This window comes from Leucopleurus acutus (genome assembly GCF_964270905.1).
Source record: "Leucopleurus acutus genome assembly, chromosome: 1".
Taxonomy (NCBI): Eukaryota; Metazoa; Chordata; class Mammalia; order Artiodactyla; family Delphinidae; genus Leucopleurus; species Leucopleurus acutus.
In genome coordinates this window covers 59,323,025-59,343,457 of record NC_139142.1, presented here as the reverse complement: position 1 = coordinate 59,343,457, position 20,433 = coordinate 59,323,025, and the positions used below count along the sequence as shown (strand labels likewise).

At 34.0% G+C, this 20,433-nt stretch overlaps 1 protein-coding gene across 6 annotated transcripts in view; it reads left to right on the top strand.

Moving 5' to 3' along the window:
- Positions 1-20,433, top strand: part of MIA2 (MIA SH3 domain ER export factor 2) — a 110,171-nt gene that overhangs the window by 56,883 nt on the left and 32,855 nt on the right. For 4 of the 6 annotated variants that reach the window (XM_082836527.1, XM_082836529.1, XM_082836528.1 and 1 more), the window contains 10 exons: positions 1,252-1,323; positions 2,898-2,924; positions 3,482-3,592; positions 4,262-4,333; positions 4,883-4,987; positions 8,747-8,869; positions 10,744-10,864; positions 12,302-12,348; positions 13,201-13,291; positions 15,891-16,029. In XM_082836527.1, the coding sequence (XP_082692653.1) occupies positions 1,252-1,323; positions 2,898-2,924; positions 3,482-3,592; positions 4,262-4,333; positions 4,883-4,987; positions 8,747-8,869; positions 10,744-10,864; positions 12,302-12,348; positions 13,201-13,291; positions 15,891-16,029 (908 nt within the window). The remainder of the gene's footprint in view (positions 1-1,251; positions 1,324-2,897; positions 2,925-3,481; positions 3,593-4,261; positions 4,334-4,882; positions 4,988-8,746; positions 8,870-10,743; positions 10,865-12,301; positions 12,349-13,200; positions 13,292-15,890; positions 16,030-20,433) is intronic. The other 2 variants (XM_082836530.1, XM_082836526.1) reach the window with 1 other exon arrangement.

Here is a 20,433-nt window from a genome sequence, read left to right as displayed (position 1 = left end):
TTCACCCATGAAGCTACCACTCCCATCAATACATAAAACATTTCTATCACCCTTATATTTCCCTTGTGCTCATTTTCACTCAGTCCCCTACCCCTGCCGGCAACCACTGTTTTTATTTCTATCACCATAAATTAGTTTTGTCTGTTTCAAAGTTTGTATAAATGAAATCATACTTTTGTTTCTGCCTTTTTTCAGTTAGCATTGTATTTTTGAGACACTATGTTGTTGCATATACTAGTAGTTTTTAAATTTTAACTTGCAAGTAAATTTGCATTACATCAACATATCACAATTTTTTTTATCCATTTACCACTTAATATGGTTATTTCTAGCTTTTGGCTATTATGAATAAAGTTGCTATGATCATTCTATCTTTTTTTGTGTGTGTGGGGGTATATATTTTCATTTCTCTTTTGTAAATATCTAGTATTAGAATTGGTAGGTCATAGGGCAGGTATTGTATAACTTTATAAGAAACTATCTGGCTACTTTTATGATTTTCTCTTTATCTTTGATTTTCAGCAGCGTTACTAGTTGTCTAGATGTGGTTTCTTCTATTTATCATCCCTGGGCTTCATGATGTTCTAGAATCTGTGGCTTAATGACTTTCTTTAGTTTTGTAACACTTTTGATCATAACCTTTTCAAATATTGTTATTGCTTTCTTTTTTTTCTCTTCCTGTAATTTTAAATACTTGTATTTTAGTTTTTTACTATATCCCATGTATCTCTTATGTTCTTTTCTGGGTTTCTTATCTCTTTGTTCACACTTCAGTCTAGATGTTTTCTTCTAATCTAGCTTCCATTTTACTAATTGTCTTCATCTGTGTCTAATCATCTTTTAAACCATCTTAATTTCATTTATTTCCTTTTTCAGTTCTAAAGTTTGTGTGGCTGTTTTTGTAGTTCTTTTTTTCTGGTTTAATTATTTTGCTTCCTCTTACATATCAAGCTTACTTATTTTAATGTCTGAAGGAGAACTGTATTACCTGAATCCTCCAAGAGTCTGCTCTCTTGCTCATTTTTTTCTCTTGGTTCTCAGTCAGATCTTGTTTTCTTGAATGCCAGATTATTTTATGTTGAGTATCAGTAATAGTATAACAGAAATTATAGTGGTAAATCTGAAACTGGGCAATGTTATCTTTCTGCAGTGAGGATTTACTCTTCCTTCTCATGGAATTGGTGGGTCATAGGGCAGGTGTAGTGGAATAAAATTTACGGCCCTTTTACTTACAGTGTTGCTTTCTTTCAGTATGAAGGCTTAGAGTCATCTTTAAAGGATGCCAGCTTTGAGAAGGAGTCAACAGAAGCACAAAGTTTGGAGGTAAAAACAAATAGTATAATTATAAAAGTTAGGGGGAAGATTCTTACTAAATAACATAAATTTTGAAAGTCATGTATCTTCTCAAAACTCACATTTCAAAGGAAATGTGAAAGAGTATCTCTAGATGTTAAAACTTAAGAAGTTAAATATAGGAAACAGAATATTAGTAAGTAGCATAAGGTATTTTAAAAATTTGAGCTCTTGTTGATAACTTGTTTTGAGTGAAGCATATTCAGTTCAATGTAACCTAGAGCTATATAGAAGCTCTTGATTCTTCATTCCTGGGAAGTGTATTAAGGTAACCATTTATTTTTTGACTCAGTCTGCTCTAGGAAGGAAAAATAGGATTTATTTTCATAAATTTAGGAATAGTTGGCAGTGAAAAATTATGTAAGTTGAGGCAGTACTTGCCTTTACCTCATACCAATGTATTAGGAGCTGACTAGAATTAGACCAAAGATTTATGTTATACACAGTGGTGTGCTGGTAAATGTTTAACAACTGGCTCTTTAGAAAGCAGGAGCCTTTGTTTGTAGCATTTGCTGGGTTCCGTTGTGTAAATACTCCCACCTTGACCAATTTCAAGGTACCAACATGATGCCACTGAATGTGGAGTTTGGAAGAGATAAAGAGTCAGCTCTCCTGAGTGAGGCATGATTTAGGTAATAGTAAGGAAGGAAACTGTGATAATTTGTCATTTAGCTAAACTACGACAGATTAGGGTAAGTAATAGCAATTTCTTTAGAGATGGAAATGTTGTAAAAAGCATACTAATATTAAAGTAGAAAACAATGGACTTTGTACCTTTGTTGTACGAGTTCAGTCAGTTCAGCTTGGTGGTTCTCAATCACTGATGTCTGTAATCATCAGAAAGCATATGTATCATGAATCAAAATTTCTTAGTAGAGTCCAAAGGAAATTATAAATTGAATTCCAAATGAAATGAATTTCTTAACCTTTTCTTTCTTCATTTGTTACCTATTAATATTCTTAAGAACTTGTTAAAATTGTTGTATTTTATTTGTTGACCCTCTGTTTTAACTGCTGTTATGGTAGTAATTTATTAGATTGATTAAAAGATAATTTTATAAGGAATTTAATATGCTGACAAAACAGCAAAAACTGGTAGCAAAAATATTTACTCAAGCTTTGTGATGTTGTGGATAAAATAAAACACACCGATTTATTCTCAGGCATTGAATTTATGTAATCTGGCCATAAAATTAGCTAAATTTTTACTTTATAATGAATATTTTGGAAGTTTTCCTCTAATTTTAGTAATTTTTTTAAACATATAGTGTTTATTTTCAAGATTGGTAAACATAGTTGAATATAAACTATAATGTGATATAATTACAAAAATTGATGTTTGAATCTATAGATAAAATCAAAACAATAGAGTAATTTTGATTCAAGTCAGAGAATTCATATAATCAGATAGTCAAATTTGGGGAAATATATATATATATATATAAATGAGTTTTTTAACCAGTATGATATCGTATGTACTTGTGCTACTTTTATTTTGGCCTGCATTAAATTCTTTGAATCTTTTGGTTTTTTTTTTTAACAAGTTTGTTGAAGGATCACAAATATCAGAGGTATGTTTATTACAGTATTTAAAATCCAATTGGAATAATCCAACAACTAATCATTTTAAATTAAAAAGGTCACAGAAAATATGTCTTAATTCAGTGTAGAATATTATCTTGATTGTTTTTTGAATTTATTTTTTATTTTATGTATTTATATTAAATTTGGTTTTTTTCTTATCGTTTCTTTTACAATGCTTTAGAGCAGAAATTGGCAAACTACACTCTGAGCTCTCCACCTGTTATTGTAAATAAAATTTTATTGAAACACAGCCATGCTCATTCATTTACATATAGCCTTTGCTTTCTCACTACATATGCATATCACTTGAATAGCTGGGACAGAAACTATGTGGCCTTCAAGCCTAAAATATTTACTTTCTGTCTCTTTATAGAAAAAATTGGCGATACCTGCTAGTATTGCTGTTATTTCAGTGTTATAAAAATGAACAAATATATAAACTAGACTTATTTAACTTATAGTGTATGCATTTGATTACACTCATCTGATTTATCTTGACCAAAAATTCCCATGTCAGTCTTATAAAGTTGGCTTCCTCTTTTAGGCAGTCTGTGAAAAGCTGACTAGGTCCACATCTGAACTTGAGGATGAAATACTCATTCTAGAAAAAGAGTTAAAAGAAGAGAAATCTAAACATTCGGAACAAGATGAATTGGTAAGACTTTTGTGTCTGAGGAAACTGTAGGAAAAAGAAAGTTATTGAGTTAAAAAAAATGATATGATTTTGGTTAAAGTATTACATGCACTGTAAAAAAAAAAAAAAAAAAGAAATCCAAAGAGTACAGAAGGCTGTAAAGTGGAGAATAAAAATTTCTAGATCCACTAGCTCTTTTCATTTGTTAGAGGTTACCATTATTATGTTACATTTCTTTCATATTCTTATAGAAATTTTCTATTTGCACTATGGAAGTAGCTCACACAAATAATTTAAGTTGAACAGTCACATACATAGTGGATTTTTTTAAATTACTCAAAACTTGTATTAAGAACTTTAACTTTCCTTTATTTGTCTTTCTATTTTAAAATCTGTCTTAAGGATGATCTTGATGTGTGTGAGATTATTTAGTAAGATATGATGCTAGTGGACTTCTTTTGTGCCTATATAACTTAAGTGTTACGAAATATTAAAGATGAGTTGAAATACTGTTGTTATGTAACTTTTGTATGAAATCCCTTTAAGCATATGGCTGAGAATGTTTCTTAATTTGAACCCTCACTTTTGGAGCAAAAGTGTTAGGTTAATAATATAGTTAATATATATGGCATCTTGGAAACTGGAGGAGTTTAGTATATACTTGTTTATTGATTTATACTGCCTTTTTAGATGGTGGATATTTCAAAAAGGATACAGTCCCTAGAAGATGAGTCAAAGTCCCTCAAATCACAAGTATCTGAAGTAAGTTGAATTACTTTAATAGCTCTGTTGCTTTTGAAAATCACTTACATTTTACTATTACTTTTATAATTAAAGAATAAGCTATAATAATAGAATTCAGATATATTTTAAAAATACAGGGTATCTGAGGAAAGTTCATTTTTTTCATTGGACAGTATTTATTGAGCCATTGCTATGTACTGGTCACTGTTGAAGGTGATTGGCACTTAATATTAGTAGACAAAATAGAAAGGCTCTTGTGGATTTTAAATTCTGGTAAGAGAGACAGAGAGTAGAAAGTTAACAGAATTTGCCGCGTAGTACATAGAAGGTTACAGGAGGTTAAATCATTTGTCCAAGGTCATGTGGCAAGTTAGTGGCGGAGCAACTAGACCTTGAGTGACTAGACCTTGAGTCTAGGCCAGACTTTTTTTCTGCTACAGCATGCTGCCTCTCCTATTAATATTGGCATGTTTTTGACTTTAATTCCATGTTTCAGGGAGCGTGTGTAAAAAAGAGCTATTGTATTAAACTAATTCTTGTAATCTCAATATGTTGTATTTTACTTAGGCCAAAACAACCTTCAAAATATTTCAGATGAATGAAGAAAGACTTAAGGTAGCTATAAAAGAGGCTTTGAGTGAAAATTCTCAACTTCAGGAAAGCCAGAAACAGGTTTGTACTGTAAAGGGACTCCAGCTTGTGAGTATGTAATTATAAACGTTCTGGGCATAGTCATGACTGACCCATGCTAGGGGCAAAAGTAGGCTCTTTCTGGAGACCACAAGATCAGGACAATCTCCTATGTATCCTATGGTGTCTCTTTTATATAGGATACAGAGGTCTGTATTCCTGGAACCCTCTTCCCCCAAGAGTGAAAGTAGGCCCGGGCACTCAGCATTTTAATAATAATAATAACAAATAGCATTTAGCACAAATCTTCAAAGCCAGACTGAAGGAGGGCAGAGAATACCGTGAGAGTTACTGCAGCTGTGTGTCTGGGCCCTGAAGACAGAAGCAGTTGTTGTGGCAGATCTAATGAGGATTTAACTTTTACCCTCTTCCTCCCCATATGTGTACACTGCCACATACCCAAATATATTTCCTCTCCAACTGTTGTCCCGATACAGTTATAATTTTTCAGTGGGAAAATTTTTTAATGATTACATTATTTATGATTTTCTAAATATTACAGCTGAGACACATGATGTGCTCTGATTATATATTCTGTTTCACTCAACATTTTATTTGCTCTAGAGTTAATAATTGTCTTCTTTTTATACCTATCTGTAATTCATCTGTAGTTCAATCATATATCTCTCTTTTAGAGATTATGTAAATATTTATGTGTTCAAATGCTTTGGTTAATCTATTAATTTCATTTTTTCCTTGAAGCAGTCCTTCCTGGGGTCTTCCATCCTCCTGGTCCAGTAGGAACTTGTTCTCTAGGTCTGTTATACTTCTGCTGTTCTGAGATTTCACTTCACCCCCATCCTTTCCCTTGTCTTTCTTTTGTGTTAGATCTTTTATTTCCTGTGTCCTACCTGTGCTTTTATGTGGTGAATTTCCTTGATTAGCTTCCTGAGAAAAGGTATAGGAGGTAACTTTTAAAAAACTTTCATGACTTAGACTGTCTTCTTCTTTCATACTGTTAACATTTTGGTTGGGTATCTTCTGGGTTGAAATTTTTTTTTCTTGATATTTTGACATAATTGCTCTATTGTCTTCATTTTCCAGTATTACTTTTGAGAAGTCAAGTGCTATTTGGATTACTGAACCTTTTTTGTGACCTACTCTTTTCTCCGGTAGAAAATTTTAATATCTTTCATTGTTTCCAGTTCTCTAAAATTTCACGATGGTGTGCCTTAGTGTGGGTCTTTTTCTATACATTTGTTGGATACTCTCAGTCTGGAAACTTGCTCTTGATTCAGTTCTGGGAAATTTACTTAAATTATTTCATAGTTTTTGGGGTGTATTTTGTATGATATATGAAATTATTGAAAATGTCTTTTTTGGTTTCTTTGTGTCTGTGGAACTTTCATTCACTTATTCTCTGCTATTTTTCACTTGTAAGAGTTCTTTGTTTTGCTTATGCCTTTTTCTGGTTTCATGGGTGCAGTGTCTTACTTTGCTGAGGATATTATGGGTTTTTTTTTTCTCTTTTTTGACATGTTCTTCCCTGAGTTGCCTTGTTTCCTTTGAGCTCCTTTATTTTCTGTTTTAGTCTATGTCTTTTATCTAAGAGTTTCTTTTTTCAGGTATTTGATGGTTCTTGGGTGTCTGCTCATTTAATAGTGAAGCTCTCCAAATCTAATTGGAAGCCCTGTGTGTGTTTTTTGTGGACCCCTCCATAGGGTAATCTGGCTAGGGTATTTCATTGGAGGATCCCTGATTGTTGGTATTCAAAGACCATTTTCCACAGGGATGACTCCTCCATAGTTCCCATTTGGGAGGTATAAGCCTGTTTGCCAGCAGTGAGGTAAGCAGCTTAGTGAGGTCAGGAGGGCTGGTATCTCACTCTTCATTTCAGTAAGTCAACTTTTGCTTAATGGTTTTATGTTTTCAGCTTGTTACTCACACCTTTACCTGGGTCATGTGTCCCAGAGTTTCAGATTCTAGCTCTCCAGAGAATAACCTTCCAGGTTCTTGCCAGATGTGTGTGTATGTGTGGGAGTGTGCCTGTGCACGTGCATGTGTGCATGCATGTGAAAGACAGTGGTGTGTGTGGGGGAGAGGGATGGATTGAGCATTAGAGTGTGTGTATATGTGTGTGGGGAGAACTTAGGGGATTTTCTAACTGCTTTTCATAAAGACTTTTGAGTAGTCCTCCTCTTTTCATTCCACATATACTGTAGTACTTGTGCCTCCAAATCATAAGCCATTCTGAGTTGTATCAAGTCAACCTGCTTTTAGAGTCTCCCATCTTCTGCCTTAGATTTCACTTCTGTCTGGTCTTTTACTGTGCTTCCATCTCTTTCCACTTTCCACTTCTAGAATTATCTTTTTCCTCATCACGTTTTCTCTTTTTCCTTGAGGGTTTATGCTTTTTTTTCCCTTAAACCTCTTTACTGTCATCTTAGTAGATTTCAGGAGAAAGTACACCCTGTGTTAATTTTGCTATGTTATCAATATAATCAAAAGTGACCTTTTGTACCTTGAAAAAAAAATTTCACCTAGATTGTCTTACTCTTTATAACTGCTTTCATCTAATTCCTTTTTAATCACCAGAGTTCTTGAAATAAACTATTCTGTATTCACTGATTCCATGTTCTAACACATTCCTTCTTTAACCTTATAAGACTGCATGCTGTGTATGCAGTGCCTTTAGTAAATCACTAGAGACCAGCCAATCACCAAATCTTTCATTCTTCAATTCTTATTTATTTTTAATCTGTCAGTGTTGTCTTATTCTATTATACATGCATGGAGAAGGATTGGTTTTTCTTGTGCTAGGGAATATGCTAATGAAGCCTTAGTTTTTCAGAGAAACCCAGTAATTACTATTTGATAGAATAGAGTTTTAAAGACTAAATAAAATTGGCCTTTTTTTTTCATATATATATATATATATATATGCCGATTCTTTTGTAAATTGCTTGCTGATTCTATTTTTTTGGGGGGGGCTATTTTTCTTAATGACTTCTAAGAGCTCTTTGAATGTTAAGGTTATTAACGCTTTGGTATATATAAGAATTTCTTTCTCGTTACTTGTTTTTAAATTTTATTTCTGTTATTTTTTGATTTGCAAAGCTTTTAAGCAGTATGTAGTTAAGTTTATCTTTTATAACAATCTTTATCTTTTATTCATGTTGAGAAAATGTTTCCTCTCCTGTAAAAGTATATACAGTAAAAGATTATTTATGCAGAATTTGACCTGTTCTAGATTAATGGTATTCTGAAGGTTAATTAACCACAAAATGGCACATGATTAAAAAAATAAATTTTAATACAAGTAAGGTATGGCATGTTATATGGGATATAAGGAATGGCCAAATCTAACAAATATGCTTGTCTTAGAAACCTTTTTATTTGATATAAGTTTATTATGTAAATCAGTTGACGAATGTTTAAGTGTCTTATTTTGCCTTACCCCTGTTTTGAAAGTTCTTTGAAAACAGGAGCCCTTCCTTCCTTCCCGCTTTCCTTCCTTCCCTTCTTTCCTCATTCCATTCCTCCTTTCCTTCCTCTCTCCTTCCCCCCCTCCCTTTCTCTCTCCCTTCTCAGTAACACATTGTGTTGCATATGTATTAGTGGTACACCTAGGTATATAAATAAGTGCATCTACACCTACATATGATAAGATAATGAGGTACTTTTCCTTTTTGTGAGGTTCTATTAATGATACACCTTAGATATATAAATAAGTGTACCTACACATAAGTATGATGAGATAATATGAGTTGCTTTTCTTTTTATTTGGGGTTTGAATTTTAGCTTTTACAAGAAGCTGAAGAATGGAGAGAAAAAGTGAATGAACTTAATAAACAGAAAATAACATTCGAAGACTCCAAAGTACATGTGGAACAAGTTCTATGTGATAAAGAAAATCAGATGAAGGTAAATGACCCTGCTGGTTTAGTGAATGAGTTAAGCTAGAATTTTATACTAATTTATGGAATTTGAAAATTTTTGTTTTTAGCAGCTTTTATTTTGATAATTTATTTGGCCAAATTTGAGGAAGTGTACTTTTGGGCATACATTCCAATTTGTACCAGTGTTGATATCCTTGCTGCCTAATGTTCCTTGAAGACTTTGTAGATTTGTAGTATATATACATCTATATTCCCTGTGTCCTTTTTTCTTCTCTCCTCTGTATTTTAGCCTGGGTATTTAGTGAAGAAAGACAAAGGGTATTGGATTTTACCTTTTATCTTAAGATTGCCATCTTTTTTGTTGAAAAGAAGAGGTTGGAAAGAATTTTATAAACTGGACAAATGAGGTTATGTGTATTAGGTGAATGTCTTTAATACTAGATTAACTGATACATGTACTTTTTACAGAGAGGAATACTTTAAGTAAATCTAATTGAAATTTGACTCCAATAGGAATAAAATAGTTGATATTACTATTTGGATTTGTTGATTTTTTTTTTCCTATGCCCTGTCTCTCCCTCCTACCACTTTTTCCTGCCTACCCTTTTATTTAATTAAATTTAATTAATTAATTTTTTAACATCTTTATTGGAGTATAGTTGCTTTACAATGGTGTGTTAGTTTCTGCATTATAGGTGAATCAGCTATACATATACATATATCCCCATATCTCCTCCCTCTTGCATCTCCCTCCCGTCCTCCATATCCCACCCCTCTAGGTGGTCACAAAGCACCGAGCTGATCTCCCTGTGCTATGCGGCTGCTTCCCACTAGCTATCTATTTTACATTTGGTAGTGTATATATGTCCACCTGCCTACCCTTTTAAATCTTACACTTTCAAACTGCAAACAGATACTCAAGTATAAATACTAAGTAATAAGCTGTACAATTAACATTCTGTAATCTACACAGTGAAATGGATGTTTTCATCTTGGAAGCTGTACATTTATGCTATTTACATTGCTACTAAGGATATTTTTAAGATTCCATCTTTAGGATTTGTATTCATAATTTGTTTTATTTGTTTTATTGTTTTGTTGTTTCATTTTTTTTCCCTAAACTTACTCTACTAAAGAACTTGGGACTCTTCCTAACAGAACAAGAATGAGATGCTAATCTCAAGCTCTACTCAAAGTTGTAGGCCATGATATTTGTGCCTGGAACTCAAGAGGGAGGAGATCGAAGGGTGGAAATTGTACAGCAGAATGGGTTTTTTTAGGTGGGTCCTTACACAGAAATATGTGGGACAGTCTATTTTATTCTCTGTGGTTTAAGAAAATCTTCCTTTATTTAAGAAAATTCAAAAAAGTACTGTTGGAAAACCTCTAATGTTCCAATTCAGATTCTCTTTTATAATTTCCTTTTCTTTATGTCAGTTGAGCTCCTCAGCTAGTTGTTTACTTGAATAAATTGAATCTGTGAAATCTGTGATTTTTTTATATATCATGTACCTCACTTGAGGATTTGTTTGACTTCACACAAAATTGACTCTCATGTTAATGTCCACTCTTACTATGGCAAGTGAGAAACATCACGTTAATATATGTTTTGTTGCTTTATAGTCATGTGATACTTTTAGCAAAAATGGGCCATTATCAAGTATTGTATTTGATTTAGGAGTAACCAGTTTTGATTTTTAACTTGCAGAGTTTAATAGTAAATAAATGTTAGTTTTTGAGAGTGTTTACATATTTTATGCCAGGTGGAGAATAAGAGCTCCTGTACCGTCATCTATGTGGATTGATTTTTAGACTACAACTGTGCATTCAGAAGTTGTAAAGCTGTTAGCATAAGGTATTACCCTCTCTCTTTTTTTCCCCCTGTTGCTAAATGTCAAGTCTCTGACTGAGCGCTTACAAAAGATGAAAGACTGGGCTGCTGTGCTTGGAGAAGACATAACAGATGATGATAACTTGGAATTGGAAATGAAGAGTGATTCAGGGAATGGTGCGCACTTAGGTATTAAGTCATGACTTATCCTCTTTTACCGAAAACGATGACTGGCTCTTATATTTCCTTTTAGTTCCCCATGTGCACCATGTTCTTTATATACTTGTGTAATATTCTGTCCCTCTCTCACTATCCCTTATGGTTGTTTCGGCTGGGATAACACCTTTTCAGTAAATCTTTTTTCAGCCTCTCAGATAGACGTCAGTCTTCTTCCTCTCTATTCTTTTTATATGTTGTACATTACAGCACTCTTCCCATTGCGTCATAATCATTTCCATGCCTGTTTTTCCCTGTACTGTAAACTGATCAAATGGCTGGGTGAGTAGTTTGAAAAACGAGTGTTATGTAAATGAATGCCTCAGGATACCTCTTTTTTTAGATGGTTCAGATGTTTACAGTACTTTAATCTTGGCCATCCCAAATTCTTATTGCCATTGCCGGTTGCAGTCTGGAAACTCATCAAAAGTTAGGTTCACTGTAGCCACTTAGTGTATTTTCAAACCAATTCCTTTGACTTAAAAAAAGAACATTTTGTTTTGACATAATTATAGACTCACAGAAAGTTGTAAAAGCAGTACAGAGAAGTCTCATGTATCTTCATCCAGTTTCCCCCAATGATAGTTCTTTTGACTTTTGTGCCCTTTCTCTTTTCTCTCCCTCCATCCCCTGTATAATTAACAAATATTAAGGAGAAGGTGTGATTTTTTAAAAGATTTTCTTTGATGATAGCATTAATGTGTTGGAAGAAAAGTACATTTTAAAGTAAATACGTATAGTTCTGTTTATACTTTTTCACTTCTGCTTTATCTTGTAAGAAATAATTCTTTTTCTAATGAGAAAACTCATGCTTTTTAATGTTATTTTAATTTGGAGTACAATTCCATTCATATTTTGTATGCTGAAAGATTCTAAGAATAATTGAGACGGTGGGCTGGATTTAGGTGAATACCAAATCCCTGTTATAACTCTGTTCTTGGAGTTAGTGGTGAAGAACCTTGTTAGATGATACTATGGTACTTCCAGTGCTTTTTTTTTTTTTTTTTTTTTTTGGCGGTACACGGGCCTCTCACTGTTGTGACCTCTCCTGTTGCGGAGCGCAGGCTCCGCACGCGCAGGCTCCGGACGCGCAGGCTCAGCGGCCATGGCCCACGGGCCCAGCCGTTCCGCGGCATGTGGGATCCTCCCGGACCGGGGCACGAACCCGCGTCCCCTGCATCGGGAGGCGGACTCTCAACCACTGCGCCACCAGGGAAGCCCCAGTGCTTTTTTAGTTTAGCTTCCTGGGAGCAGGTTTGAGGCTGTTCTGCCTTATATTAAATTCTTTATTGTAGCAAGAAGAGGGATTATAAGGCTCTAGTTGAGTGAACTAATAAAATCATTTGAATGTCTGTTGTGGCATTGCACTGTTTTCTCAATTTATTACTATGTTTTTGTTTTTCACTATAGATAATCAACCAAAAGGAGCTTTGAAGAAACTGATTCATGCTGCTAAGGTTTGCATTACTACAGAAATGTAAAGAATATAGACAAAGAAGTAAACATCCATATGTCCTAGTAACTTTTAAAAGTCCATTTTATAGTTACCATGAAGTGATAGAATTTTTAGAAGTGATCAGAATTTTCTTCAATTGCTTTTTTCTTTTTTATAGTAACTATTGTTATTATAAAATTCATATTGTTAATTTTTAGAATTTATCATAAAATTTTTCAAGGTATACACTCATTTCTTTGGATAAGGAATATATTAAGAATGTTTACTATATATATTCTCCCATACTTCCCTCTTTGTGCATTCTTCATCCTCTGGTCTCAGTATTTTCTGATCCTCTATTGCCTAATATCTTATTTTGAGAAGTAGGTATTAGATTCATTTTCTTGTGGTTTATCCCTAACCTTTTTCATCCTAGTAGTGGTATCCTGATCTTTATTGATCTATGTGAAGTCTTGGTAATGTGGTTTGAAGGTTGCTTTAATTAACACTTATGTGCTGGAACTTCCCTGGCGGTCCAGTCATTAAGACTCCAAAGCTTCTACTGCAGAGGAAAAAAAAAACACAAAAATACAAAAAACGAAAAAAAAATCTTATGTGCTGAAAGCAGATAGCCACTATTCAAGCATCTGTCACTGATCTTCTCTGTTCCTTTTTGGAGATTTACAACTATTGATGACTTTGCTAACTTTCCAGAATGGAAGCTACATTGTTGGTTTGTGTAGTCTAGGCAATAATTTCATCAGAGTGTAAAAGAGCTTCAAGGGATTGGGATGGTGTATTGAGATTTTTTTGTTTTTTTGGTATAATTGATTAATGTTGCTTTTCTTCCTTCTCCTTCTCCCATTCTTTGAAGTTAAGAGCTTCTTTAAAAACCCTAGAAGGAGAAAGAAACCAAATTTACACTCAATTATCCGAAGCTGATAAAACAAAAGAAGAGCTTACAGGTAGGTAATCTACATACTTATAAAGTTTTTCTAAATAAATACATCTTATAGAGAATGGTATATTAATTGAATCAATTATGGGGAGATACAATTTGATTTTTTTTTTTTACTTTTACTTTTGTCCGTGATCTGAAAAGTTAGTCATGAGGTTTTATTGTTGTTGGTAAAGCCATATCATTTTCTCCATATTTATATAAAATTAATGGCATTATTTTAAAAAACATGTAAACTACTTACCTTTGAATTTCAGTGTCATACGCATGGTATGGTTTTAGTTGTTAAAAAGTAGCAAATTAAAAATGTTAATAGAGGGGTGGGATAGGGAGGGTGGGAGGGAGGTGCAAGAGAGAGGGGATATGGGGATATATATATACGTATAGATGATTCACTTTGTTATACAGCAGAAACTAACAACATTGTAAAGCAGTTATACTCCAATAAAGATGTTAAAAAAAAATCTTTGTTGACTGCAAAATTGATTTTTAGTAGTGGTACTACTGTATTTTACAGAACTTTTTACAGAATAGTTTTTTCCTTTAATGTACATGCATACTATATTAGCACATACAGGAATGATGTTAGACCTGTAGAGCTGAAGTTTTTTTTTATTGAAAAGATTTTTATTTATTTTGCTGATAGTGTTTTTTCCCTAAAGTAAACAAATGCAGTTAGTTATGTTTGAAATTTTTTAAAGTTGATATAAGTAACATTCCATTTTGTAAAAAAAATCACTGTAACTGTTAGCATAAAAAAATAATGGAAGGACATTCTCAAATGTCAACCATGATTCTCTTTGAATATGGGACAGATTTCTATTTTCTTTGTACTTATCTGTATTTTCAATAATTTCTAAAATAAATGAACTGTATTTATAATAAGACACTTTTTGAAAAGATTGAACCACCAGAGATACAGATTATTTAAAAAATTATCATTGCCCTATTCACACGATACTGGTAGTTGGATTATTTTTGGATTTTGAAAAACATTAATATTAACTTAAAAATAACGTTTTGCTATATGTAAAGCATAGTGCTAAAAGCCATGGGAGATTTACAGGAGGAAAAGATATGGAGCCTGCTTTCAAGGAAGCCATATTTTAGTACATTAACAGGCTCTCAGTGAGGAGCTCTAGTAAGTGCTAGAAAAGCAAGGAATTTGCTCACCAGTTACCCCATCACTTAATAAAATTTCTTGGCAAATTATTATTTTCTAAAAGTAGTATTTGGAGACTTTGTGTTTGTATGCTTCTTCCAAATCTTTCTTTTTTTTAATGGGTCATGAAAGATAAATTTCTATAATTGATCTTCTATTCATAACAGGAAAGTTTTCTTCTAAACTGTTTCTCCTTTGATCTTGCCTTTTTCAGTAATCATTTACAGTCCTCTTTTAAGATACAGAGGATTTGAAACAAAATAGTTAAGGTAGAAGTACAAAAATATAATGAAGATTTAACTGTTGGTTTAATTTTTTTTAAAAAAAGTAGGGATGATCCAATTTTAATAGAGATAATATCCAACATTAATTTCAGTTAAATGACTTAACAGTGGCTTGTTAAGAATTGTTAAGACTTAACAGTGGCAATGGCTTAAAGCGTAGCTCAACAGACTTTTTAACTGATACAGATTTAAAAATTTCTGTGGAAAGACAGATGTGAACAATTTCTTGCACATTTAATGATTCAATGTTAAGGTATTTACTTAAACTATCATTTTGGTGTGTACCTTTAATTAATAGATGTTTTAGAATAATTATATACTATTACATGTAAATAAAATTTTAATGCTTGTTAGTATGATTTTGAAACTGTCCTCTTTAGGCAGAGTGTTTTGCCTTGTTTTAAGATATATGGTATAGTGGTGATTCATACACACTTTTGGGGAGATATCACCTCAGTCTTAGAGGAGTTGAGTTAAGTTATGTTGGAAGAGTAATAAGGTTTTAAAAACAGTGGCTGCACTAATTATAAAATATTCATAATTAATTAGAATTGTTAATTTTAGTTCCATAGATAATTCTTTTAGGTTGAAACAAAGCTAAAATTGGTATTTTTCTTTCCAGTCTTGATATGGTTTAAACTAGCAAGACTTTAGAGCATTTGTTATCAGAAGATCCAAATTTCTGGCTTGATTTATAACACATATCAAAATTTTGGCTTAAAAAGAGGCTGGGTTGAAGTTAAGTATTAATGGATAAATTTTTACTAGATAAAAAACATGCATTATTCATCATGTGGAAGTAGTTTCATGGAAAATATTGAACAAAAATATTTGCCTTCAAAACCCTCATCACCAAAACTTTGAGAATTTTAGTGGCTTTTGTCTGCTAAACTGAAAATTAGATGCTAGAATTAGAATATTGAAGGTTTTAGGAAATTTGTTTTTAAAGTAAATCTTTAAATAATAAAAACATTTATAATAATTTATATAGCTCTTTAAAATGTTAAAAGGTATTTAGGTGAACAAAATACCTTATAAATTTTCTGTTGCAAAGAATTTAGTTTATTAATTACTTTTGGTAATCTTTATTTTTATGAAATGTTACTGTGCAACTTAGAATATTTGCTCCTTTAACTGTGATTTAAAAACTTTTTCTGTAGAGTGTATTAAAAATCTCCAGACTGAACAAGCATCTTTACAGTCAGAAAATACACAGTTTGAAAGTGAGACTCAAAAGCTTCAGCAGAAACTTAAAGTAATGACTGAACTGTATCAAGAAAATGAAATGACACTTCACAGGTAATAAAAATTATGTTGGTAACTCCACTGAGTGGGAAGTAAAGTAGCTTAAAAATGTTGCATATGCATGCGGCTTATGTGATTATTCACAGTTCTCAATTTATGACTGGGTTGCTTTTCATCAATTTATTTTTAAGAAAGTTATTTGATTTTGACACATTTTTCTTCAAGGAAGAAAATATAAATGATAGTAGACTTTCCAGGCTGGTTCACAAAATCCTCTTTAACTTCTAATAAGTAGTCAGCAAATTATTGCTAATTAAACTTCCCAATATTGCAAGCTAGGTCTGGGAATCTGGGTGGACATCTTACTAATTGAAGTATCCATTAATTCCATCTCGGATATATATAAAACTGATTCCTCTCCCCTGTGTAAATTGCTGCAGCCCAGTGTTCCTTGTCTCAGTAAAAGGCAGTGTTATTTGCTGAATTGTTCAGAGCAGGTGCTTAAGCCATCCTTGCCTTCTCTCTTTCATTCAGTCAATTGTCAGATTCTGTCAGCTTTCCTATGTCTTGAATCTGACCACTTTCTACCACCTTCCACACTGCTATTCTGATCCCAGCCATCATCTGTTAGTACCTGGTTTATTGCAGTAGCCTCATGAGTGGTCTCCATCTTTCCACTCTTAACTTCCTGCATGTGTTTTCAGTAGCATAGCCCTCTAAAACATAAATTATGGGTATTGTCACTCTCTTGCTTGGAAATTCCAAGTGCCTGCACATCACACTCAGAATTTAATCCACAGCTTTTATCATGGCCTCCAAGACCCTATAAGATCTGGCCTGTTGCTACCTCTTTAATTTTAGCTTATTCATTTTCTTTTTCCCTCACTATCTTCCAGCCATGCTGGCCTTTTTGATGATCTTTAGCATGCCAAGCACATCTGTAGCTCAGGGCCTTTTGCACTTGTTCCTTCTGCCTGGAGTGGTTATTCCCCTGTGTAAGGTTCAATCCTTCATTTCACTTGAGTCTAGGTTCAAATGTTACCTCAAAGAATCTTTCCCTGGCTACTGTAACTAAAATAATACCTGCCCCTTCCTATCCCCTTATCTTGTATCTTGCTTTATTTTTCTTCATTATCCTCTGATGATTGATTATCTTTTTTTTTAATCTTCCCCACATTAAATGTAAACTCCATGAGATAATTACTTCATTCTCTTCTCTTCTGTATTCCCAGTGCCTGAAACTATGCACATGGTAGTTATTCAATAAGTATTTGTTAAATATATGAATAAATATGTTTAGTGCTTTTATATATTGTAGTGAAAGATTGTGTTTGTGTGTGTGTGTGTGTGTGTGTGTGTGTGTGTGCGTATGTATGCTGATGCTTGAATGCATAGATACACAGAAGACCCTTGAGATATCTATCTGGAGACACCAGATTTTCAATACTACTATATCACATGTTTTTCATCATTAAAGGAAATAAAATATCTGGAGACACCAGATTTCCAAATAACACTATATCACATGTTTTTTTGTCATTAAAGGAAATAAAATGTAACAGACTTTCAAGCCTCTTTATAACTTAATGCAAGTTTTTACAGTTGATCCTCATTATTCGAGGATTCTGTATTTGTAAATTCACCTACTTGTGAAAATTTATTTGTAACCCCAAATCAATACTAGTGGGACTTCCCTGGTGGCACAGCGGTTAGAATCCTCCTGCCAGTGCAGGGCACACAGGTTCAAGCCCTGGGCCGGGAAGATCCCATATCCCGTGGAGCAACTATGCCCGTGCGTCACAACTACTGAGCCTGCGCTCTAGAGCCCGCGAGCCACAACTGCTGAGCCCGCTTGCTGCATCTACTGAAGCCTACACGCCTAGAGCCCATGCTCTGCAACAAGAGAAGCCACCGCAGTGAGAAGCCCGCGCACCACAACAAAAGAGTAGCTCCCACTCGCCGCAACTAGAGAAAGCCCACGCGCAGCAATGAAGACCCAGCACAGCCAAAAATAAATAAATATAAATAAACATGTATATAAAAATATCTTAAAAAAAAATCAGTACTTGCAAAGCTTTAGTGGTCATTTGCAAACTTGCACAGAATGGCAGAAAATTTGAATTGCCCAGTGTGCATGTTCCCAGTTGAGGTCGAACAAGAACTCTGCCTTCTCATTTCAGCTCTCATTCTGTAAACAAGTGTTCTTTATTTAGGGCCACATCTTAATTTTTTACTTTTTGGTGATTTAGCCGTTTAAAATGGTCCCCAAGTGTAGTACTGAAGTGCTGTCTAGCGTTGCTAAGTGCAGGAAGGCAGGGGTGCGCCTTCTAGAGAAAATACATGTGCAGATAAACTTTGTTCAGGCATGAGTTATAATGCTGTGGGCCATGAGTTCCTTGTTTTGAATCAGCAGTATATATTAAATAAGGTGTCTTTAATCAGAAACACATACAACAGGGTTATGTATTAATGATAAAAGTGCTGTGATCAGAGCTCATAGGAATCTAACCCTGTATTTCCCCTAGGAGCAGTATTTGCTAATTTAGGATTTGTGGTGACTTTATAGACCATAACTAGCGGAAATAACGAGATTCTATTGTATGTGTTCGGAAACTGGTAGAGAATATTAAAACTCCACTGACATCAGGATGCTAGGTGATTTGTTAGGCTCTTTGACTACCAAGCTGTGTACTTCAATCATGCTTTGGATTCAGTTCAGAATTTACAACCTTTCTATTCATCATGGACTTCTGGGCCACTGGGGACTGCTCCAGGCATAAAAGAGAAATAAACTTGACAAAATGGAAGAGCTACCATGAGGGTAGCCTCATGGTTTCTGTCAGTAAACCTAGGAATGAGTCCTTCTCATTAGGATTAGGATGAAAGATACTGTGAGTAAATTTTGGATTAGGATGAAAGATACTGTGAGTAAATTTTGGACATAACGGATTATTTGAGGTGAAAGGAATACTTTTGAGTGTATCTTCTGAACAAAAAAATATATGTTTGATTATGGAAATTTAATGAGTGATGTTTAAACTTTCAAAGGAAAAAAGTATTCTCTGTATAGATACTCAAAGCAAGGATGGGAAGCTGAGCAGAAATCCTAGCTGTATGCGTGTTTGTTATTCACATTGCGATTTCATTTATTAGTTTGAAATGTTTTCAGTTCTCAATTTCCATCCTTTATGAGCCCACCCAAATTCAAGAGGAGGGTTCATAGAGTTTACCTCTCAGCTGGAGGGGTGTCATAAATTTCTGGCCATTTTAAATCATACAGTCTATACAGTAAGAACACATCTCTCTTCCATCTCCAAGCCCACTACACTTTCATGCTTTTCCTAAGGAGATGACTTATTTTCTTATAACACCTGTGAATCGATTGAGTTGGGGAGTGCTTCCTAAGCAATAGGTAATGTAGTGTGTGGAATATAAAACATTTATTGTTGACATGTAGAATTTCTTCAGTGGTTTGTCATGTTCTTCCCCAAAGCTCATGAAAAAGGTGAGGCATCCATAGGTAGGACTCCAAATATGTTTTCCTGTGGCCTTCAACAAGTATATCTTGAGGGACCAGTGTTATTAATGATACCGTGTGAAACAACATGGGTGATGTAGTATAATGGAGTCATTAACTGCTGACTGTATGCCTTGGTCTAGTTATTTAGTTTCTCTGGGCTTCATTTTTCTTTTTGTAAACAGTACCCTTCTTCTTTTTTTTTTTTTTTTTTGCGGTACGCGGGCCTCTCACTGTTGTGGCCTCTCCTGTTGCGGAGCACAGGCCCTGGACGTGCAGGCTCAGTGGTCATGGCTCACGGGCCCAGCCGCTCCGTGGCATGTGGGATCTTCCCGGACCGGGGCACGAACCCGTGTCCCCTGCATCGGCAGGTGGACTCTCAACCACTGCGCCACCAGGGAAGCCCAACAGTACCCTTCTTGTAGAGCTATTGTGATAATTAAATAAGATAATATATATAGAGGTGAAAGAAGAGTTTCTGGCACATGCTCAAGGGCTCATTAAATTAGCTATTATGGTTAAGTAGAAGTAGTAAGTTGGACACTAAATTTTATTTACTTTGGGTTCATTTGTGTGTGTGTGTGTGTGTGCGCGTGTGTGTGCGCGCGCATGTGCGTGTGTCCTGGCCTGGAAGCCCAATCACTATTTTAACAACTAACAATCAATTTAAAAATTATTGAAACATAGTTCATTAGTTGGTGACTTCTTGTCTAATAAATGTAATACTTTATACTAGAAAGCTTGGTAAATAATAGAGTCATAATATTTTTTATTAATATTTATCTTTGATAATCTTATTTCTGTGATAAATTCTTATAGAAAACTCTTGAAACTTCTGTATTACTAGTACTGTATTAGACAAGGTGCTTTACAATTTGAGTTTATAATATTAAATTCCACACTCAGGTACATTTTTTTCTTGCATGTGATGTTTTTACTGG